This window comes from Pongo pygmaeus, chromosome 13, assembly GCF_028885625.2.
Source record: "Pongo pygmaeus isolate AG05252 chromosome 13, NHGRI_mPonPyg2-v2.0_pri, whole genome shotgun sequence".
Lineage (NCBI taxonomy): Eukaryota > Metazoa > Chordata > Mammalia > Primates > Hominidae > Pongo > Pongo pygmaeus.
This window is the reverse complement of record NC_072386.2, coordinates 113247984-113273227: the sequence shown is the minus strand read 5'-3', so window position 1 is coordinate 113273227 and position 25244 is coordinate 113247984. Positions and strand designations below refer to the sequence as shown.

The 25244-nt window shown below is 40.5% G+C and overlaps 1 protein-coding gene and 1 pseudogene across 1 annotated transcript; one reads left to right on the top strand and one right to left on the bottom strand.

Annotated features, from left to right (window-relative positions):
* Window positions 1-717: 717 nt before the first annotated feature.
* Window positions 718-1654, bottom strand: LOC129043543 (olfactory receptor 1361-like; annotated as a pseudogene).
* Window positions 1655-11520: 9866 nt separating this feature from the next.
* LOC129043542 (olfactory receptor 1N2-like) lies at window positions 11521-23815 on the top strand. Its single transcript, XM_054500197.1, is given in 3 exon segments — window positions 11521-11614; window positions 22749-22800; window positions 22882-23815. Coding segments are annotated over 3 exon segments (1080 nt in total).
* The last annotated feature ends 1429 nt before the right edge of the window (window positions 23816-25244 follow it).

Sequence of the window (25244 nt, the reverse complement as noted above, 5' to 3'; positions counted from 1 at the left end):
AGATGCAGCGTCTTATTTGCTTTTTTTTAAGAGGTACATACTTATATTTTTAAAAAATTAGCAGTAAGACATATGTTGAATAAAAACTGAGAGTGTTTCTCACCACTCCCTACCTGATTTCTCTCTAGGAGTAATTGCTATTATTGTGACATGTACCCATTTAGACAATTTCTATGCACATATGAACAGGCATATATAAAATTTTGTTTTTATAAAAATAGGATCATTTGTTCTGGAGCTTCCTTGGTTTCTCTCATCAATATATCGTGGACCTCCTACAGCATTCTCGGACCTACATCATTATTTTTAAGGCATTTCAGAGGATATTAGAGGTACCACAAGTTCTAAACATTTCCACATTTCCCCCTCATGCCACTTACTGGAATTCCTTTATAACTTGAGCTAAACAAAAATTTAGACTTTTGTTTTCATTTTCTATGCCTACAAGTCCCCCAGTGCAGACTTCTCTTAGGCATTTGGCAAAAACAAACAACAATTCTGAGAGTGGATAATGAACTAGTCAGAGCGTGGACATTTTGTGAAGATGATTAAAGATGACTGATATCACTGGTTCTCTCCTTGTCCATTTCAAAATGTAAACATGGCAACAGTGAAGTCTTGAGGTGAGAGATGCTACAGTAGTTGGGCTCTCAGGAGACTGATCCACTCCCAGCTCTGAGTCTTGGGGTCAGGATCCTAAGGTCTGGAGTAAGGGTGTTAGGATGTTTTTATTCCAAGCAGTTTTCCCAGTTCCCCCTTCATATCCCTGTTCCTCAGGCTGTAGATGAAGAGGTTCAACATGGGAGTCACCACCATGTACATGACCGAGAAGACTCTGTCCTTTCCATCTGAGTGGGATGATGGAGGACATAAATACACACCGATAGCTGTGCTGTAGAACAGAGAGACCACAGAGAGGTGGGAAGTGCAGCTGGAGAAGGCCCTTTGCTTACCCCTTGGGGAATCAATTCTCGGGATGGCCAATACAATGTAAAAGTAGGACATAAGGATGCAGACAAAGGGTGCAATCAGCAGTGTTCCTGCCACAAGGATGAGCACCAGATCATTGACTTAAGTACTGGAGCAGGCCAGCTTCAGGAGTGGGACCAGATCACAGAAGAAGTGAGGGATAATGAATGTTTGGACCACAGAAGGAAAGCCTGGTCACTAGGAGGGTATGCACTAGGGCATGTAAAATAGTGATCACCCATGACACAGTCACCAACAGGACACAGCGTTGGGAGTTCATGGTTAAGGCATAATGGAGAGGATGGCTGATGGCCACATAGCGGTCAAGGGCCACCACAGCCAGGAGAAAGTTGTCCAGATCTGCAAATAGGCCAAAGAAATAGAGTTGTGTCAGACACCCCCCATAAGAAATCAGCTTAATTCCTGAGCTAATATGATCTAGCATCTTGGGAATTATTGTAGAGATAAAGCCAATATCCGAAAAGGACAGGTTGGCCAGGAAGAGATACATGGGGGTGTGGAGGTGCAGGTCAGAGCCAATGGCCAGGATGATTAGCAGGTTCCCCAACACAGTGACCAAGTACATGACCAGAAAAAGCCCAAACAAGAGAGGCTGCTGCTCCAGGTGTTCAGAGAAGCCCAGGAGAAGAAATTCATAGATGGAGGTCTGGTTTCTTCTGTCCATGTCTCAAATTGTGCGTGAAATAAATTTTGTTATAAGTAGCAAAAGAGTGAAGTAATGCCGTGTTAAAAGTACTTCAAACTCCTGTTTAAAAAAATTCTGTGGTTAAATCTGTTTTGAGAAAGCTTGGATTTATTATTGTGCATGTTAAAAAGTTTGGGTCAGACCATTTGTCAAGTTATCGATTGGTGTCAGTATTTGATAAGATAGCTAAGGCTCCTTTGAACTATTTCAGCTGTCCATATGATACATATCAGGCACCGTGTAAAAGTGTGCCTTGGATTGTACATGTCCTATCTGTTTACACAAGTACTTTTCTCTTAGTAATAATATAATTAAGTAAAAATGTAAAATACCAGAACAGTGTGTATATGCATAGTTCCATTTTAGTAAAATTAAACAAATGTTTGTGTATGAATAAGAACACAGTCTAGAAGAACACACTCCAAAGATGGATAATGTTTGCTTCTGGGGAGTGAGTGTGGGGGGAAGAATGGTGGGTGTCAACTTCTGTATGACACGCACAATTTCTTTTACTAGCATGTGTTATTTTTGAAAGTAAAAGATTATTTTTAAATGTGATGGATGTGATGGATGTGTGATGGGTTGAATTAATTTAAATGGTGGTCCAGATGCCAATATGGAGATTTTGAGAGACCCAGAATTCTGACAAGTTAACCAGGGTGTCATCTCTAAAAAGCATCTCTGGCAAGTAAGTAGAACAAAAATCAAATCATTTGACTTTGTGCAAAGAAAAAAAATTGAAGTTATGGAGCAAGACTTTTTCATCATAGTCACTTTACTTAGAGTAACATTCTGGCTTTCCCTAAGAAAAGCTACAGGAAATGCATTGAATTCTGCTCCAGTATCCCCAAGCATGCCTGGGAATGACACATGCTTTCCCTAACACCTCTGATACACCTCACTCACAGGTACTCCTCACTCATAAAATAGGTGCTCCTCACTCATGGGATAGGTGCTCCTCACTCACAGGTACTTCTCGCAGGTGATCCTCACTCATAGATGCTCCTCACTCACAGATGCTCCTCACTCAGAGGTGCTCCTCACTCATAGAATAGGTGCTCCTCACTCACAGGTGCTCCTCACTCACAGGTGCTCCTCATAGGATAGGTAGTACTCTCAGGTGCTCCTCACAGATGCTCCTCACTCAGAGGTGCTCTTCACTCATAGGATAGGTGCTTCTCACTCACAGGTGCTTCTCCACTCAGTTTGGCTTCTCTTCTTCTGGCCCCTTGGATTTAAAAACCTAAACTTTAGATGGGCTATTCCAGCTCCTGAACCCTTCTTTGCCTTATTATGTTTATTTATGAGATTTATATATTTTAAATCTAAATAGAAGGTGTCAAATCCTTCATTTGCCCCCAAAGCCACACATTAATTTGTCTCTAGCACCGCTCAGAGAAAAGAATACCTTGATTTGGGACTTGAATTTCCTTTTTTCCCATAGGAGCCATAGTGAGGATATACCAGGATCTCTTAACTAGATAATACTGGACATTAAGTTTATCCAATCCACAGCCCTGGTTCTGACACTATGAAAAAAGTTGGAGTAATAATCATAGCTAATACTGGCTGAGCACTAGCCATTGCCAGGTTCTGAATTCACTTAAGTGATAGCCCTGTGCACCAGCACTGTGAATATCTTTATTTAAAAATGTAGAAACTGAAGTTCAGGGTGGCGATGCAATTGCTGAAGTCCACAGTACTAGGTACTGAAGTGAAGTTTGTCTGAGTCAAAAGCTTAAGTTCTAAACCACTGTGCTACACTGCCTTTCAATATTCACCAAATCATTTTCTGACTCTAAGTCTCATGCATATTTTCTATAAGGAGTGAATGCACCATCAGGGAATTTAAATATCCATTCAATTTGACAGTTGCAGTTCTCAAAGCAAATGAAGATGTGGATATTTTTGGCTTATGCCTCAATCTTTTGTGAACATGATTGACGTGCGTTAGTCTACTTTGGTCCAATCCAATGTCTGGACAAGATCCAATTTTTACACTTGATTTGTACTCTGAGATGGAGCTATCCTGAAAGCAACAGACTCCTTCCTTCCTGGTATCTGTAGCTCCTCTCCCCCTAATTGCAACCAAGTCCAGATTCAGAAGCTAAGCAGATAGCAGATGTACAGTGATAATTTTTGTCATATTCATTTATTTATATCATCTTTACAGTAAGAATTAGAAACAAGTAACATTTATTCCAGTTTATACTTTTCTTTCCCAAGGGATACACACCTTCAGGTTGAAAGTTTTTATTAAATAATGAATAAAGGAATTTCATTATTTAATAAAAACATGCAGCCCAATTACATTGACTCCAAATAAAATTTTATTAACATGAATTAATGTTCTCAGAATTATCTGGACATTCTAAGCAAGTAAACTAATAAAACTTAAAACAATTGACTTTGGGGAAAAGATATGTCATTTGGTTTCAATTTTATTATGATGATAGATACTGTCACACCCTGGTCAGTGGGTTTAAGCTGAAGGTATGTCTCACAATCATCTGGGGAGCATTTCTTTTTTTTTTTTTTTTTTTTTTTTTGAGATGGAGTCTCACTCTGTTGCCCAGGCTGGAGTGTAGTGGTGCAATCTCAGCTCATTGCAACTTTTGCCTCCTGAGTTCAAGCAATTCTCTGCCTCAGCCTCCTGAGTAGCTCGGATTACAGGTGCCCGCCACCATGCCCAGCTAATTTTTGTATTTTTATTAGAGACGGGGTTTCACCATCTTGGCCAGGCTGGTCTTGAACTCCTGGCCTCGTGATCCCCCCGCCTCAGCCTCCCAAAGTGCTGGGATTACAGGCGTGAGCCACCGTGCCCGGCCCATCTGGGGAGCATTTCTTATCTGCTACTCAAAATCTGAACTCTATTGTATCTATACAATTAAAAACAGTGCATTAGACTCACTTATTTGTTTCTGAAGAGAATATTTAGGTTGAACAGTGTAAAGGTAAAAAAACCTTTAGTTTGCACTAAGAAAATCTTAATTAGCCTTCTGCATCAAGCCCAATAATATGGGTTTGAATAATTCATTTATTGTCTCTGGAACCTATTATAGTTTCCCTGCCTGTGAAAAAGGGTAAATGAATCCTTGGTTTCTCAGTGTGCTGTATTCAGGAAACCCATCTCACGTGCAGAGACACACATAGGCTCAAAATAAAAGGATGGAGGAAGATCTACCAAGCAAATGGAAAACAAAAAAAGGCAGGGGTTGCAATCCTAGTCTCTGATAAAACAGACTTTAAACCAACAAAGATCAAAAGAGACAAAGAAGGCCATTACATAATGGTAAAGGGATTAATTCAACAAGAAGAGCTAACTATCCTAAATATATATGCACCCAATACAGGAGCACCCAGATTCATAAAGCAAGTCCTGAGTGACCTACAAAGAGACTTAGACTCCCACACATTAATAATGGGAGACTTTAACACCCCACTGTCAACATTAGACAGATCAACGAAACAGAAAATCAACAAGGATACGCAGGAATTGAACTCAGCTCTGCACCAAGCAGACCTAATAGACATCTACAGAACTCTCCACCCCAAATCAACAGGATATACATTTTTTTCAGCACCACACCACACCTATTCCAAAATTGACCATATACTTGGAAGTAAAGCTCTCCTCAATAAATGTAAAAGAACAGAAATTATAACAAACTATCTCTCAGATCACAGTGCAATCAAGCTAGAACTCAGGATTAAGAATCTCACTCAAAACCGCTCAACTATGTGGAAACTGAACAACCTGCTCCTGAATGACTACTGGGTACATAACGAAATGAAGGCAGAAATAAAGATGTTCTTTGAAACTAACGAGAACCAAGACACAACATACCAGAATCTCTGGGATGCATTCAAAGCAGTGTGTAGAGGGAAATTTATAGCACTAAATGCCCACAAGAGAAAGCAGGAAAGATCCAAAATTGACACCCTAACATCACAATTAAAAGAACTAGAAAAGCAAGAGCAAACACATTCAAAAGCTAGCAGAAGGCAAGAAATAACTAAAATCAGAGCAGAACTGAAGGAAATAGAGACACAAAAAACCCTTCAAAAAATAAATGAATCCAGGAGCTGGTTTTTTGAAAGGATCAACAAAATTGATAGACCGCTAGCAAGATTAATAAAGAAAAAAAGAAGAATCAAATAGATGCAATAAAAAATGATAAAGGGGATATCACCACCGATCCCACAGAAATACAAACTACCATCAGAGAATATTACAAACACCTCTACGCAAATAAACTAGAAAATCTAGAAGAAATGGATAAATTCCTCAACACATACACCCTCCCAAGACTAAACCAGGAAGAAGTTGAATCTCTGAATAGACCAATAACAGGAGCTGAAATTGTGGCAATAATCAATAGCTTACCAACCAAAAAAAGTCCAGGACCAGATGGGTTCACAGCCGAATTCTACCAGAGGTACAAGGAGGAGCTGGTACCATTCCTTCTGAAACTATTCCAAGCAATAGAAAAAGAGGGAATCCTCCCTAACTCATTTTATGAGGCCAGCATCATCCTGATACCAAAGCCTGGCAGAGACACAACAAAAAAAGAGAATTTTCGACCAATATCCTTGATGAACATTGATGCAAAAATCCTCAATAAAATACTGGCAAACAGAATCCAGCAGCACATCAAAAAGCTTATCCACCATGATCAAGTGGGCTTCATCCCTGGGATGCAAGGCTGGTTCAATATACGCAAATCAATAAATGTAATCCAGCATATAAACAGAACCAAAGTCAAAAACCACATGATTATCTCAATAGATGCAGAAAAGGCCTTTGACAAAATTCAACAACCCTTCATGCTAAAAACTCTCAATAAATTAGGTATTGATGGGACGTATCTCAAAATAATAAGAGCTATTTATGACAAACCCACAGCCAATATCATACTGAATGGGCAAAAACTGGAAGCATTCCCTTTGAAAACTGGCACAAGACAGGGATGCCCTCTCTCACCACTTCTATTCAACATAGTGTTGGAAGTTCTGGCCAGGGCAATTAGGCAAGAGAAGGAAATAAAGGGTATTCAATTAGGAAAAGAGGAAGTCAAATTGTCCCTGTTTGCAGATGACATGATTGTATATCTAGAAAACCCCATTGTCTCAGCCCAAAATCTCCTTAAGCTGATAAGCAACTTCAGCAAAGTCTCAGGATACAAAATCAATGTACAAAAATCACAAGCATTCTTATACATCAATAACAGACAAACAGAGAGCCAAATCATGAGTGAACTCCCATTCACAATTGCTTCAAAGAGAATAAAATACCTAGGAATCCAACTTACAAGGGATGTGAAGGACCTCTTCAAGGAGAACTACAAACCACTGCTCAAGGAAATAAAAGAGGATACAAACAAATGGAAGAACATTCCATGCTCATGGGTAGGAAGAATCAATATCATGAAAATGGCCATCCTTCCCAAGGTAATTTACAGATTCAATGCCATCCCCATCAAGTTACCAATGACTTTCTTCACAGAATTGGAAAAAACTACTTTAAAGTTCATATGGAACCAAAAAAGAGCCCGCATTGCCAAGTCAATCCTAAGCCAAAAGAACAAAGCTGGAGGCATCATGCTACCTGACTTCAAACTATACTACAAGGCTACAGTAACCAAAACAGCATGGTACTGGTACCAAAACAGAGATATAGATCAATGGAACAGAACACAGCCGTCAGAAATAATGCCACATATCTACAACTATCTGATCTTTGACAAACCTGACAAAAACAAGAAATGGGGAAAGGATTCCCTATTTAATAAATGGTGCTGGGAAAACTGGCTAGCCATATGTAGAAAGCTGAAACTGGATCCCTTCCTTACACCTTATACAAAAATCAATTCAAGATGGATTAAAGACTTAAATGTTAGACCTAAAACCATAAAAACCCTAGAAGAAAACCTAGGCAATACCATTCAGGACATAGGCATGGGCAAGGACTTCATGTCTAAAACACCAAAAGCAATGGCAACAAAAGCCAAAATTGACAAATGGGATCTAATTAAACTCAAGAGCTTCTGCACAGCAAAGGAAACTACCATCAGAGTGAACAGGCAACCTACAAAATGGGAGAAAATTTTCGCAACCTACTCATCTGACAAAGGGCTAATATCCAGAATCTACAATGAACTCCAACAAATTTACAAGAAAAAAACAACCCCATCAAAAAGTGGGCGAAGGACATGAACAGACACTTCTCAAAAGAAGACATTTATGCAGCCAAAAAACACATGAAAAAATGCTCACCATCACTGGCCATCAGAGAAATGCAAATCAAAACCACAATGAGATACCATCTCACACCAGTTAGAATGGCAATCATTAAAAAGTCAGGAAACAACAGGTGCTGGAGAGGATGTGGAGAAATAGGAACACTTTTACACTGTTGGTGGGACTGTAAACTAGTTCAACCCTTGTGGAAGTCAGTGTGGTGATTCCTCAGGGATCTAGAACTAGAAATTCCATTTGACCCAGCCATCCCATTACTGGGTATATACCCAAAGGACTATAAATCATGCTGCTATAAAGACACATGCACACGTATGTTTATTGCGGCATTATTCACAATAGCAAAGACTTGGAACCAACCCAAATGTCCAACAATGATAGACTGGATTAAGAAAATGTGGCACATATACACCATGGAGTACTATGCAGCCATAAAAAATGATGAGTTCACGTCCTTTGTAGGGACATGGATGAAATTGGAAATCATCATTCTCAGTAAACTATCTGAAGAACAAAAAACCAAACACCGCATATTCTCACTCATAAGTGGGAATTGAACAATGAGAACACATGGACACAGGAAGGGGAACATCACACTTCGGGGACTGTTGTGGGGTGGGGGGAGGGGGGAGGGATAGCATTGGGAGATATACCTAATGCTAGATGACGAGTTGGTGGGTGCAGTGCACCAGCATGGCACATGTATACATATGTAACTTACCTGCACGTTGTGCACATGTACCATAGAGCCTAAAGTATAATAATAATAATAATAATAATATAATAATAAAAAAATGAAAAAAAAGTCTAAGCTTTAGATGGTCTATTTCAGCTCCTAAACCCTTCTTTGTTCTAAAATGGCCTTATTATATTTGTTAGATTTATATATTCTTAAATATAAATAAAAGGCATCAAATCTTTCATTTGCCTCCAAAGCGACACCTTAATTTGTCTCTAGCATTGCTCAGAGAAAAGAATACCCTACTTGGGACTTGCATCTATGTTACAGGCTGCTGTAACATAGCCTCTTACTGCCATCAGGAAATTGTTCATGCTATTTCATATCATGACATAATCAGCCCTTCATGATTCTGTCTTCCTCTATCATCCAATGACAATTCTCCCTCATACCAGGCCACCCCACCTTCTCACCCATGAAGCCACTCACAGTCCCCGAACAACTTATCTTCATGGCCCCATGATTTGTCATTCCTATCCCCCTTCTTGGGTGCTTCCTCCTCTCCACCAGGCAAGAGGTCAGGTGTCAACTTCTGAGAGTATTTTACATGTTTTCCTGTTGAAGTTCATTGTTTGTTTTATGCTCTTGCCCCCCGCAGTCCTTTCTATGGGTCTCTGGTAGAATATTTGACATATTGCTTTATAATTGTCTGCTTATTACCATTAGACTATTTGTCCCTTAGTGCCAGAGACTCATTTGTATTCATCTTGTTTCTTCTTAATATGTACTCGGTAATCATCTATTCAATAAAATAGGAAACAGATCGGTGGTAAAATGATTTTTAAGCTATGACAAAAGTGTATGGTGTAATCATTTAGCTACCAGCATTGCTTTTTACTTACATAGTTAATAAAACAGACTACCCTTAATGAAGATCTTAGATTGCCCAGCATTAGTTTTAATACATAGAAGGTGTTCAAAATTGTTTGTGAAAAGGAAAAAAAAAGTATTTTTGGATGTTGAATTAGTCTAATCAATCGCATATTTATACAAATACTGAATGCTTGATTTGTTGATCTTTTCTATTTAAACTGAACATTGTTTTGTTTTGATTTTAAAAAGAACGCTGGGAAAATTAATGCTTGGGATTCAGATTTAATATGAACACATCTCCTGGTAGGTCTGAGTCTGCTCCTTTGTGATCCTTCCCAATGCTGATAAATGTTCCCCCAAATCGCTTGTTTTCTTGCATTTGAAAACTTAGCAAACCTGACCTGAAATGTTTTGTTCACATGCCAAACCTCTCTCAGGGGTATATGGAAATTTCAGGAAATTATGGTTTCAGGGACTAGGGATATAGATCACAACCTGGTAAAATAGTGCTCTGGATTAAAGCTACCTAGCCACTCTAGCCTTTAGGAAATAAACATGTTAAGTCACCTAATACAACTCCCTTATTTGGTGAATGAGTAAACAGAATCTTAAAGGGCTGCTGAAGTCATCCAAGATCAGCACTATGACTGATAGCAACAACAGGGTTCCTGAAACTATTTCCATGGACCATTCTGATTCTCCTGATTGACCAAAAAATGAAAGGTGTGACCAATAACTTACTGTCTAGTTCTGGGTTGGGCCAAGAAGAGTTCCTCATTTATTCATGCTAAGGTAGAGGTTTCAGTGTTCTGCTTTAGGTTCTCACTTGTCAAGAGTAGAAAAGCTATATTTGAGGATCACATGAAAAGACATCATCTTTCCCTATGTTTAAGGCAGAAGGGCCTCCTGGGACATGGAACCCTCTTCTGCTCCAAGGAAGGGGAAATGAGAGCAGCACCATGGATCCTGAATCAGCCAGACTGTTTAGAACCCTAGGAAGAGAGGAGTTACTTACATGTAGTTTCTGGCACAATCCCCAGAGCTCCCTGCTGAAAGTGGTAGAGATGTCTGGGAATTCCAGTCTCCAAAGCATTCATTGTGAGAAAAACCTGTTTTATTGCCAGTCCCAGTCCTCAAACTCTAAATGAACTGCTCTGTGACTTTGTGAAGTTCACTTATCCTCTTTGGACCTCAGTTTCATCAGGTAAATAACTCAGAAAACAAAATATTCTCTCAACAGAAATCTTATAGCTATTTTTGCCATCCTAGAGTGCATGAGTGAACACATGGAATGTTCACGAAGACAGATAATACACTCGACCACTGAAGGATATGTTTTTATTTTTGTTCATGAAATATATAACAAGAATGATTATATGTTGGGTCATACAATAGCCTAAAAATCTTCAAAGAATTGTAATAACACCAACATGACATCCTACCTAATTGTGGTTTTAATTTTTATTTCCCCAATAACTAATGATATTGGACTCTTTTCAGGTGCTTACTGATTATTTATATATCTTCTTTTTATGAATTTGTGTACCCATTTTATTGGATTGTCTTTTAATAATTTATAAGAATTTTTAATTCATATGTATTGTATATTAATCCATCAGCTATATGTATTGTGAATATTTTCTCCCAGTCTGTGGCTTAATTCTTATTTTTCTAACATTGTCTTTTGAAGGACATAAAATTTTAATTTAGATAAAGTCCAATTACCCATTATTTCTTGTTTGGGGATTTCAAGAAACTGTGTCTTGTATGAAATATATTTAACTCAAGATTGTGAAGACATTAACTAACATCTTTTTCTAGGAGCTTCAAAACTTTAGCTTTCATGTTTAGGTTTTATATTAGAGAAAAATGTATTTCAATTAGCCAGGTAACTATGTGTATTAGTCCGTTCTCACATTGTTATAAAGAACTACCTGAAACTGGGTAATTTATGAGGCAAAGAGGTTTAATTGGCTCGCTGTTCTGTAGGCTGTACAGGAAGCATGGCTGGAGAGGCCTCAGGAAACTTACAATCATGGTGGAAGGTGAAGGGGAAGCACATCCTCACATGGCCAGCAGGATAGATAACAGAGGGGGAAGTGCTACACGCTTTTGGACAACCAAATCTTGTGAGAAGTCGCTCACTACCATGAGAATAGCAAGGGGGAAATCCACCCCCCGTGATCCAATCACCTCCCACTGGTCCCTCCCCCAACATTGGGGATCACAATTCAACATGAGATTTGGGTGGAGACACAGAGCCAAACCATATCTCTGTAGGTTTATGTCTAAACTTTATTTAATCTTTAATTATTCTATTTTCTGTCTTCATATAAACACAGTACTATCTTGCATGCTACAAATTCATAGTAAATTTAAAATTGCTTATTATCTTTTTAATGTTTTTATTATCTTTGGTGATATCCTCTTTGTCATTCCCAAAATTATGATTTTTGTTTTCTTCTTTTTCTTTGATCAGTCTTGGTAGGAGTTTGCTAATTTTAGTAATCTTTTCAAAAGATCAAATTTTGGTTTGGTCGATTTTTCTGTATTGTGTAACTGCTTGCATTTCATTGCTTTTCACATTTGTCTTTATTGTTTACTTTTTTCTATTTTCTTTTGGAATAAGTTGCTTTTTTCCTCCTACCTACTAAATGTTGAAGTAGATACCATTGATTTTTCACCCCTTTTTCTATTGCATGCATTTAGAGCTAGACATTTTTTTTCACTCTACTAGTCGCATCTCACAAATTTTGATATGGTGTATTTTTGTTACCATCTTTAATATTTTCTAATTTTCATTGATATTTTTTATTTGACTCTCAGGCTCTTTAGAAATGCATGGCATCATTTCCAAATAATTGGTGATTTTCTGATTATTACTAGTATTTTTCTTGTTTAGTTTCATTGTTTTCAAATATCATACTTGGTGTTATTTCAATTCTTTGAGGACTTTTAGGCTTTTGTATGACCCAGCATATAGTCATTCTTGTTATATATTTCACGAGCAAAAATAAAAGCATATCCTCCAGTGGTCAAGTGTGTAGTCTGTCTTAATGAATGTTCCAGGTGTGCTTGAAAGAAATGTGTGCTTTGCTGTTCTTGCTTTTAGTGTTCAATAAATGTTGTTGAACCTAAATAACAGTGAGAGAGAGGCTCTTTAAAAGGAATGATATTTATTTGGGAATGGGCATTGCAATGGGAATACATGTGCCATAGTAAATGATGTGCATATTCAGGAAGGTAAAGGTTTTTAAAGGAAAGCTGAGAAAAATGAGGATTACTCGATTGTTTGAGATAATTATCCTTGGCTACAAGAATCAATAACAAGGGTGGTGCCAGTCTGAGGTGAGACAGGTAGTTGCTGGGCAGATGTTCTCACAGAAGTGTTTTGTGTGTGTGTGTGAGGTTTCAGCGGCCTTTGTGCAGGGTTGTAGTTTCTGCAGTCTTTTGTGATAGTTCTTGTTATGAGGCATTCATGTGTGAGAACCCTCCCTTTTTGGCCTTCCCTGGCTTCATTTTCCAGGGTTGTTAATACAAGTGATACCATTTTGATTCTGATGACTTTGCCATTTCCCTCTTTTGATGGAGATCGTTCTCCAAAAGCATCACTGATCAGTCATCCTCTTGTTAGGTTTTGATTGCCACTTGTTACTGGGATAGACCTGTCCCAGGTTGTTGGTCTGGTTACACATTGGAGGGAGTGACTGGTGACAAGAAGTCCATATCAAAATTCTTTTAGCCACATTTGAGCAGCAAGTGAGGTCTGGAGTGAGTGGTTTTTAGGCTAAGTCTATTTGTAGTCCACTGTTAAATTCAATTTCGCTTATTCCATAGGCATTGGCTATCACCAATATTGAATATTGTTAAAACGTTTGTATTGCCCAAAGCAATCTACAGATTCAGTGCAATCTCTAGCAAAATACCAATGACTTTCTTCACAGAAATAGAAAAAACAATCCTAGCTTTTGTATGGATTCACAAAAGACCCTGAATAAAAAAAGCAACCTGAATAAAGCTGGAAACATCACACTATCTGACTTCAAAATATAGTAATAAAAACAGCATGGTACTGGCATAAAAACAGACACATATAATAAAAAATGATAAGAATAAGAATTGAGAACCCAGAAATAAATCCACATGTTTACAGCCAGATCATTTTTGACAAAGATGCCAAGAATATTCATTGGGAAAATTTATTCAATAAGTGGTGCTAGGAAAACTAGATTATATGCACAAGAATAAAATTGGACCTCCATCTCTCACCAGAAATAAAAATCAACTCTAAATGGGTTAAAGATGTAAATATAAGATGCAAAACTATGAATCTACTAGAAAAAAAAATTGGGAAAACAGGACATTGGTCTGAGCAGGGCAGAGATTTTTTTGGGTAAGACTTCAAAAGCACAGGCAATAAGAGCAAAAAAATAGACAAATGAGATTACATCAAGCTAAATAGTTTCTGTACAACAAAGGAAACAATCAGCAGAGTAAAGAAGTTGGCTTGATATCTGGAATTATGTAATGCAATTACTGTAATGCACAATACCAACAGAACAAAAAAAAGATCATCTCAATAGATGCAGAAAAAGTATTGACAAAATCCGTCATTCTTTCAGGATAAAAACATTCAACACACTAAGAACAGAAGGGAGCTTTCTCAACTTGATAAAAGGCATCAAAAAATAACTCACAGCTAACATCATACTTAGTGGTGAAAGACTGAAAGCTTTCCCCCAGGATTAGGAACAAGACTAGCAGATTCATTCTTGCCACTTCTGTTCAACATTGTTTGTACAGAGATCTGCTGGGGGCACACTCTTCTGGGCCATTGGGACAGTCTTCTGGTCTCAGGTCCCTAGCCAGCATTCCCACACAGCCAAGTACCCCCACCTGGGTCTTCCACAGGTCCATCTGGGCTGGAAAGCCATGTCAACCTTGAAGCCCCTCATGAGACTCATGGCAAGCCTGGGCTTAGAGGATCCTCTAGTGCTGGGATGGCTGAAGTGATTACAGGTTCAGGGAACACAATAGTCATTTTCCTTAGAATCTTTGGAGGTCCTCCAAGACAGAAGGAAACAAAGCCAGTCTTTGAAGACTAAAATAAATACCCAGCCCTCACTGCACAGACATTGTTGCCCATCAACAAGCATCGAGAATATCCAGGGAAATATGGCCTCATAAATTTAACAGATTGAAACAATTTTTAAAAATTGAACACAAATACTGGAGGTGAAAATACAATGAATGAAATAAAAAATGCAGTAGAGACTCCTATTAAACATAGTGTTGGAAGTTCCGGCCAGGGCAATCAGGCAGGAGAAAGAAATAAAGGGTATTCAATTAGGAAAAGAGGAAGTCAAATTGTCCCTGTTTGCAGATGACATGATTGTATATCTAGAAAACCCCATTGTCTCAGGCCAAAATCTCCTTAAGCTGATAAGCAATTTCAGCAAAGTCTCAGGATATAAAATCAATGTGCAAAAATCACAAGTGTCTTATACACCAATAACAGACTAACAGGAGCCAAATCATGAGTGAATTCCCATTCACAATTGCTTCAAAGAGAATAAAATACCTAGGAATCCAACTTACAAGGGATGTGAAGGACCTCTTCAAGGAGAACTACAAACCACTGCTCAACAAAATAAAAGAGGACACAAACAAATGGAAGAACATTCCATGCTCATGGATAGGAAGTATCAATATCATGAAAATGACCATAGTACCCAAGGTAATTTATAGATTCAATGCCATCCCCATCAAGCTACCAATGACTTTCTTCACAGAATTGGAAAAAACTGAAGTTCATATGGAACCAAAAAAGAGCCCACGTTGCCAAGACAATCCTAAGCCAAAAGAACAAAGCTGGAGGCATCATGCTACCTGACTTCAAACTATACTACAAGGCTACAGTAACCAAAACAGCATGGTACTGGTACCAAAACAGAGATATAGACCAATGGAACAGAAACAGAGCCCTCATAAATAATACCACACAACTACAAACATCTGATCTTTGACAAACCTGAGAAAAACAAGCAATGGGGAAAGGATTCCCTATTTAATAAATGGTACTGGGAAAACTGGCTAGCCATATGTAGAAAGCTGAAACTGGATCCCTTCCTTACACCTTATACAAAAATCAATTCAAGATGGATTAAAGACTTAAACATTAGACTTAAAGCCATAAAAACCCTAGAAAAAAACCTAGGCATTACCATTCAGGACATAGGCATGGGCAAGGACTTCATGTCTAAAACACCAAAAGCAATGGCAACAAAAGCCAAAATTGACAAATGGGATCTAATTAAACTAAAGATCTTCTGCACAGCAAAAGAAACTACCATCAGAGTGAACAGGCAACCTACAGAATGGGAGAAAATTTCTGCAATCTACTCATCTGACAAAGGGCTAATATCCAGAATCTACAATGAACTCCAACAAATTTACAAGAAAAAAACAACCCCATCAAAAAGTGGGCAAAGGATATGAACAGACACTTCTCAAAAGAAGACATTTATGCAGCCAACAGACAGATGAAAAAATGCTCATCATCACTGGCCATCAGAGAAATGCAAATCAAAACCACAATGAGGTACCATCTCACACCAGTTAGAATGGCAATCATTAAAAAGTCAGGAAACAACAGGTGCTGGAGAGGATGTGGAGAAATAGGAACACTTTTACACTGTTGGTGGGACTGTAAACTAGTTCAACCATTGTGGAAGACAGTGTGGCAATTCCTCAAGGATCTAGAACTAGAAATATCATTTGACCCAGCAAACCCATTACTGGGTATATACCCAAAGGATTATAAATCATGCTGCTATAAAGACACATGCACACGTATGTTCCCTGCGGCACTACTCACAATAGCAAAGACTTGGAACCAACCCAAATGTCCAACAACAATAGACTGGATTAAGAAAATGTGGCACATATACACCATGGACTACTATGCAGCCATAAAAAATGATGAGTTCATGTCCTTTGTAGGGACATGGATGAAGCTGGAAACCATCATTCTCAGCAAACTATTGCAAGGACAAAAAACCAAACACCGCATGTTCTCACTCATAGGTGGGAATTGAATAATGAGAACATTGGTCACAGGAAGGGGAACATCACACACTGGGGCCTGTTGTGGGGTGGGGGTAGGGGGGACTGATAGCATTAGGAGATATACCTAATGTAAATGACAATGGGTACAGCACACGAATATGGCACATGTATAAATATGTAACAAACTTGCACATTGTGCACATGTACCCTAGAACTTAAAGTATAATAATTTAAAAAAAAAATGCAGTTCAGAGCATCAACAGAAGAATTGATCAAACAGCAGAAAGAATCAGTGAGCTGGAAAACAAACTTTTAAAATACACAGTCAGCCTCTCCCTGTCCCTCTCCCTCTCCCCTTTCTTCGGTCTCCCTCTCCTTCTTTTTTCGGTCTCCCTCTGTTGCCAAAGCTGGACTGTACTGCCATGATCTCAGCTCGCTGCAACCTCCCTGCCTCCGGCTCCTGTGATTCTCCTGCCTCGGCCTGCCCAGTGCCTGGGATTGCAGGCGCGCGCCACCACGCCTGACTGGTTTTTGTATTTTTGGTGGAGATGGAGTTTCGCGGTGTTGACTGTGCTGGTCTCCAGCTCCTGGCCTCGAGTGATCTGCCCGCCTCGGCCTCCCAAGGTGCTGGGATTGCAGACGGAGTCTCCCTCACTCAATGCTCAATGTTGCTCAGGCTGGAGTGCAGTGGCGTGATCTCCGCTCGCTACAACCTCCACCTCCCAGCCGCCTGCCTTGGCCTCCTAAAGTGCTAAGATTACAGCCTCTGCCCCGCCGCCACCCCGTCTAGGAAGTGAGGAGCGTCTCTGCCTGGCTGCCCATCCTCTGGGATGTAAGGAGCCCCTCTGCCCGGCCGCCCCGTCTGGGAAGTGAGGAGCGCCTCTGCCTGGCCGCCATCCCGTATAGGAAGTGAGGAGCATCTCTGCCCGGCCGCCCATCATCTGGGATGTGAGGAGCGCCTCTGCCCGGTTGCCCCGTCTGGGAAGTGAGGAGTGCCTCTGCCCGGCCGCCCCCTCTGGGAGGTGAGGAGCGCCTCTGCCCAGCCGCCCCGTCTGGGAGGTGAGGAGCGCCTCTGCCCGGCCGCCACGCCATCTGGGAGGAAGTGAGGAGCACCTTTGCCCGGCCGCCCCGTCTGGGAGATGAGGAGCACCTCTGCCCGGCTGCCCCGTCTGGGAGGTGAGGAGTGCCTCTGCCTGGCTGCCACCCCATCTGGGAGGAAGTGAGGAGCGCCTCTGCCCAGCCGCCCCATCTGGGAAGTGAGGAGCGCCTCTGCCCGGCTGGCCCGTCTGGGAGGTGAGGAGCGCCTCTGCCCGGCCGCCCCGTCTGGGAGGTGAGGAGCGCCTCTGCCCAGCCGCCCCATCTGGGAAGTGAGGAGTGCCTCTGCCCCGCCAACCTGTCTGGGAAGTGAGGAGCGCCTCTGCCCCGCCGACCTGTCTGGGAGGTGAGGAGCACCTCTGCCTGGCCGCCCTGTCTGGGAGGTGTACCCAACAGCTCCGAAGAGACAGCAACCATCGGGAGTGGGCCATGAGGACGATGGCGGTTTTGTTGAAAAGAAGTGGGGGAAGTGTGGGGAAAGGAAGGAGAGATCAGATTGTTGCTGTGTCTGTGTAGAAAGAGGTGGGCATAGGAGACTCCATTTTGTTCTGACTAGGAGAAATTCTTCTGCCTTGGGATGCTGTTGATCTATGGCCTTTCCCCCAGCCCCCTGCTCTCTGAAACATGTGCTGTGTCAACTTAGGGTTAAATGGTTAAGGGCGGTGCAAGATGTGCTTTGTTAAACAGATGCTTGAAGGAAGCATGCTTTTTAAGAGTCATCACTACTCCCTAATCTCAAGTACCCAGGGACACAAACACTGCAGAAGGCCGCAGGGACCTCTGCCTAGGAAAACCAGAGACCTTTGTTCATGTGTTTATCTCCTGACTGTCTCTCCACTATTATCCTATGACCCTGCCATATCCCCCTCTCCGAGAAACACCCAAGAATGATCAATAAATACTTAATAATAAAAAGGAATAATGAAGGAAACATTTTAATCTGTCTTAATTTTAAGAACCCATAATTTACATATACGGTGTGTTTAAGCAATTTCCATATTTGTACTACAGCAAAAAATGATTTTACTTACCAGAAGTATTGTCATACTCCAAATGGTATCCGTGAATAAAGATTAAAAAAAATATATAGAAGACAAAAAAGAAAGAGAATGAAAAAAAATGAAGAAAGATGATGGGATCTATGAGGCAACATCAAAATAGCAAATACTTGGGTTATTGAAGTTAAAGAGGAAACTGAGAAGGCAAAGGGGAAGAAAGCTTATTTTAAAAAATAATAACAGAAAATTTTCCAAATCTGAGAAACACATAAATATCCAGGTTCAGGAAGGCCAAATGTCACCAACATATTAAACACAAATGAGGATAATCCAAGACATGTTAGAGTCAAACTCTCAAAGGGTAAAGACAAGGAGAGAATGCTGAAAACAGTGAGAGAAAAGAAGCAAATCACATATAAGGAAGATCTAATATGTCTGGCAGCAGACTTCTCAGCAGAAACTTTGCAGGCCAGGAAGGACTGGGATGACATGTAAGAGTGCTGAAGAAAAACAACTACCAATGAAGATACTGTACCAGTAAAACTATTCCTCAGAAATGGAAGGATAAAGACTTTCCCAGACAGACAAAGAAAAGATGAGGAAATTTATCATTACCAGGCCTGTTCTATAAGAAATACTAAAGGGAGTTCTTAAAACCAAAAGCAAAGGATGCAAATCAAAGCCACAGTGAGATGTCACCTCACCCAAGTTAGAATGGCTATTATCCAAAGGACAAAAAATATTAAATTCTAGTGAGGATATGGAGGAGGAGGTCTGTTGTTTGCTCCAAGAGTTATTTTTTGCTCTAGGTGGCAATGGCTTGCTCACTTGGCTTTCAATTATTGGCATTTTTATTACTTCAATCTGTTAAATTTCTCATTCTTGTCACTCATTGTTTTCCTTATTTTGTTGAATTGTTTCTCCGTATTAAAGTTATTTGAACTCCTTAAAACAATTATTTTGAATTCTTTGTCAGACAGTTAATATTTCTCCAGCTCTTTAGGGGTCAACCACAGGCTCCTTATTTTATCTGTTTGGTCACATCTTGTTTTCCTGATTGTTCTTGAGCCTTATGCTTGTGCATCAGTGTCTGCACATTGAAGAAGTCGGATTTATTCTAATCTCTGTAGTCTGGTTTTGTCTGGAAATGCTCTTCAAAAGTAAGTGTGTCCAGAGATTCTGGGCAGGTTGTTGTAGTGGGCCAGAAATGATATGGACTGCACATCAAGTCCACCTGGCAGGGGCTATGGGCTCCTGCCTTGTGTTGGGACAAGTACGGAGGCACAATTCACTGGTACTGGCCTAGAGTCAGGGGCCATGGGGGTCTGCCTAGTGTTAGGTTTTACTGTCACAGGCCCAGTGTTGGGGTCCAAGGTAGGTATGTACACTTACTTCTGTCCCTTTCTCTTAGGCAGATGGTATCACTCTCTGTGCTGTGCTGTCTAGGGTTAAGAAGGGGTGAGGTGGGTAATGTAAAATTGTCTTCCCTACCCTATTCAGTACTTATTTGTTTGGCTTAGATTTCCTTAAATGCCAACAACCAAAGTAAATAAATAGGGATAAAAAAGGATTCTCTAGGTCTTTGCAGATTGATTCCATGTTGAGGCTCCCTTTTAGTGTTTAACCATGCCATTTATCACAACATTAGCCTTCACTTACTGCTTGTGCTGACCCTAAATATCAGCTATAGATGAGAGCTCATGGTCTTTTTTAAAATTATTATTATTGTCCTCAGCTTCATCCTGCAGAAGAACTTTTGTGTAGAAGTCTGAACCTGTCACTCATTTCTGCAGCAAGGGGAAGGCCATGGTCTCTTAAGGTAAAACAGGTGAGAGGCAACAGCAGACCTTAATCCACTATTTTCCTCAACATCTTCTCACAGAGAAGCAATAGACCTCTTCTCAATGCCAAATCTTGATCCCACCTTCTGCACCCACATCACATTCCAGTTTATATCTTCTTTCTCTCTTGTTGATATTATTTTTGTAATTTCCATTTTTTTTGTTTACCTCACTTTCTCACAGATTATTTTAGTGAGTGGGAGCCAGCAATCTAAGCAAAGCACCATATTAGGAAGAACTTGAACCCAAAGACTCAGAGAAGTCAAATAGCCCACCCTAAGCTGGCAGGGCCTGGAAACCTTTGGTCCAGATTTGGAATCAAAGCGGGAATGTAAATTAGTTCAACCATTGTGGAAGACAGTGTGGCAATTCCTCGAAGACCTATAACCAGAAATACCATTTGACCCACCAATTCCATTACTGGGTATACACCAAAAGGAACATAAATCATTCACTCACAAAGATACATGCATGTGTATGTTCATTGCAGCACTATTTACAATAGCAAAGTTGTGGAATCAACCCAAAAGCCCATTAACAATAAAGAAAATGTGAAACATGTATACCATGGAATACTGTGTGGCCATAAAAAGGAATGAGATCATGTCCTTTGCAGGGACATAGGTGGAGCTGGGAAGCCATTATCTTCAGCAAACTAACACAGGAACAGAAAACCAAACACTGCATGTTCTCACTTAGAAGTGGGAGCTGAGGCTGGGTACAGTGGCTCATGCCTGTAATCCTAGCACTTCGGGAGGCTGAGGCAAGTGGATGACCTGAGGTCAGGAGTTCAAGACCAGCCTTGCCAACATGGCGAAACCCCATCTCTACTAAAAATACAAAAATTAGCCAGGCGTGGCAGGCGCCTATAATCCCAGCTACTTGGGAAGCTGAGGCAGGAGAATAACTTTAACCTGGGAGGTGGAGGTTGCAGTGAGACGAGATCATGCCACTCCTCTCCAGCTTGGGTGAAAGAGCCAAACTCTGCCTCAAAAAAAAAAAAAAAAAAAAAGTGGGAGCTGAACAATGAGAACACATGGACACAAGGAGGAGAACAACACACACTGGGCCTGTCGTGGGGGCGAGGGGAGGGAGAGCATCAGAATAATTAGCTAATGCATGCAGGGCTTAATACCTAGGTGATGGGTTGATGGGTGCAGCAAACCACCATGGCACACGTTTACCTATGTAACAAACCTGCATGTCCTACACATGCATCCCAGAACTTAAAAAAAAAAAAAAAAAAAAAGCTTCCTGTACGCCACCTGCCATTCCGATTTTCTTCTACCAGAGTATCTAGCTCTCCCAGGAGATATCCCAGAGCAAACATCACACCTTAGTGTGTAGAAATATCTCTGTGGACAAACTTATCAAATACAAACTACTAATACACTCTGCACTCCTTATACACTCCTTGGTGAGTGCTGAGCCTAGGAAGCCAATTTATGAATCTAGAGCAATTACTTCATGTTTGTCTATGAGGGGCAACAAGGGAAATCATACTCCAGAGCACAGAACCTAGAAATAGTCCTATGACAATGTGCACAAAGAACATGTAACATCCATCACTGAAATCTGGTGTCTGCTTTATAGCTGACCCAGTGCAGCCTGCAGCCCCAAATCTTCTCACCCTTCTGATTTGTTATAGGCTAAGAAGAACCCTGAGCAAAAGAACTGCAGTAACAGAGTGGTTTCCTATGGTAGTGAAAGCTGTTTTGGCCAGAAAAATATGGTGACTGCTACAAGAAAGGGGCAGGGTTGTGCTTTCCCTTTGAGACCTACAAAGATCCTAGTCAGTTTTCATGCTATCCTGAGATAAGCAGTGGGAAACATGCCCTTACAGAGTGAGTTACTTATGTCTGCCTCTGCTGAGGAAGAGGTTTATATCAGAAGTGGCTGTGTTTCAAGGTGCTTAAGAGTATAGGGATTTGGCTTCAGGGTCTCAATGTGTATTTAGTATCTTCTTGGTGATATTGCACAAGTAACTTAATTTTACTGAGCTTTGAAAAGTTATTTGTGAAATGTGTGTAATAAGATTTACAAGTATTCAATTTGATGCTTCATTATATAGTGTTTATGTTACAAAATGGCAATTCTTATTTCCTCTGTGTTATGTGAACTTAGAACCTAGAAGCTGGGGAATGTGCATGTTAGTGAATAGATAGCAAGGATGGAAGTGACCTGAAACTCACCTGTCCAGCAATACTCATCATCTTGCTTTTGTGTTTGAATCCCTCTGTCTCCTCACTCTCCCTTCCTAGGTGGATTGAGCTGTAGCGAACAACGGTCAGAACTTGGAAGGAAGGTCCAGGGGTGAGAAGTATCTCTATCAGAGAGGGCGTAAGTACCCACTATTTTTACAGTTTTTGACATGTTTCTCTTCTCTTCTTTCAGAAAGTGTGGTGGAATGGACAAAAGTAACCAGTCCAGTGTCTCTGAATTCCTCCTCTTGGGTCTTTCTGAGCAGCCAGAGGAACAACCTCTCCTATTTGGCATTTTCATGGGGATGTACCTGGTCACCGTGTTGGGGAACATTCTCATCATCTTGGCCATCAACTTTGAGTTACACCTCCACACCCCCATGTACTTTTTCCTGGCCAACCTCTCTTTTGCTGATGCTTGCTTTTCTTCCACTACAGTCCCTAAGATGCTGGTGAACATCCAGACACAGAGTCAGACCATACCATATGGAGGCTGTTTAGCTCAGATGCATTTTTCATGATGTTTGGGGGCACTGGACGACTTCCTCTTGGGGGTGATGGCCTATGACCGCTATGTGGCCAACTGCAAGCCTCTCCACTACTCCACACTCATGAGTCCTTTTATGTGCATGCTCCTTCTCACAGTATGCTGGATTCTCACCAACCTCGCTGCCCTCTTACACACCCTGCTCATGGCAAAGCTTTCTTTCTGTGCAGGCAACACCATTCATCACTTCTTCTGTGACGTGGTCCCTCTGCTACAGCTCTCCTGCTCAGACACAAGCACCAACCAGGTAGCCTTGTTCACTGTGGGCTCCATGGTACTCACTGGTCCTCTCTCCCTGATCATTTTGTCATATGTACACGTCTTCTCCAGCATCCTCAGGGTCCCATCTGCCTTTGGCAGGCAAAAGGCCTTCTCCACCTGTGGATCCCATCTTACTGTTGTCTTCTTGTTCTGTGGTGCAGCAGTTGGTGTCTACCTGTGGCCCACTTCATCACAGTCAGAGGGCAAAGACAGGGTTGTAGCTATATTTTACACAGTGGTGACCCCCATGCTGAACCCCTTCATTTACAGCCTCAGGAACAAGGATATGAAGACAGCATTGAGAAAGCTTTTGTCTTGAATGCACTTTTCCCCCAGAGACTCTAACCTTATGTCCATATTTGAAAGTTATTCCACAGAAGACCCACATGCTCAGGAAGCAATATCCCTCTCTCCCACTCCTATGCTTAGCTATTAGGGAATAATTCCCCCCAAAATAACCCCTTAAGCTCAAATTGGAGTCTGCATGTGCTTAATGTAACTTTGTAATAATTTCATGAGGACTTGTATTGCATATAATTTTTGCACTTATTTCTCTGCTGTCTTTAGGGAGATCTCAACCTTTCTGGGGGCAAGATCAATAAAAATTTAATTTAGTTGTAGATGCTCTAATAAACATGTGAATGATTTTTAAAGATACCATTTAATGAGCATTTATATATCGTTACCCTTTGCCAGTCATTGTGTCAGGCGCGGGAGATACTGAGATAAGGAAGCCTTTGTTTTTTAGGAACTCCCCTTCTAAATGCAGCATGTGGTTGTGCACATATGCAAGTAACCATAAAATAGATGTGGTTGTGATGGTTTTACCATATAAATTAATGTTCATTTCATCCCATGTACTTAGCCAGTTATGTGTATTATCTAATTTGATCCCCCCTCCCTGGAGAGCCTTTTGAGTTGGGAATTATGGTTATCACATTTTTGAGATGAAAAAACTCTGACTAATAAATCGTTGCTTCCCTATCCTTTTCAATGCTCGTGTTTGTACCAAAAGATAAATTCATATTCAACAAATACTGTATGTATACATAGATAATCATCATGTGCCAGGTATTGTGCTTTGCACTATAGTAAAAATGAGTAAAATATTGTTCCTATCTTAAAATAATGGAGACAGGGACATCATCAATTTGAGGTTTTCAAGTCAGACTGTGATAGTTGCCATAATAAGGGCTGGAGCACAAAGGGAAGAAAAATAATTTACCTAGAATTGGTTAGTTACAGTTTTTAACCCATAAAGTGATATTTTATTGGGCCTCAAAGTGTGAATTTTTGAAAGGATAAAGGAAGAGGAAGAACAAGGATCCCATAAGGACAGACTATTTGCAATAGAGGCCATGCTGGTCCATGGAGCCAGCCCAATCCAACCTTGGAAATGAGCTCTCAGTAGTTCCTATATTGAAAATGTGTCTTGCCCGATTTTTCCAGTCTCCATGAGGTCTCTTGTTTAAATCTTTTTTTCCTATCTTTCTTCTTCTAGGTGTCAATGTGTTTTAGTTATGGCTACAGATTATTATGACCTGGGTCTTTTGAGGAATACTGATAACTCAAATCTCACTCTACACCTCTTTGAAGATGAAGCCCTAGTATCTTTATTTCTAAAAAAAAAAAAAAAAAAGAACTTCAGGCAATTCTAGTGTGCAGTTACTAGAGTTGCGTTTTCTTACCACCAACAATGGACGTATAAGGCAATAAAAACACATGAATACAAAGTTTGCTACTTAGAC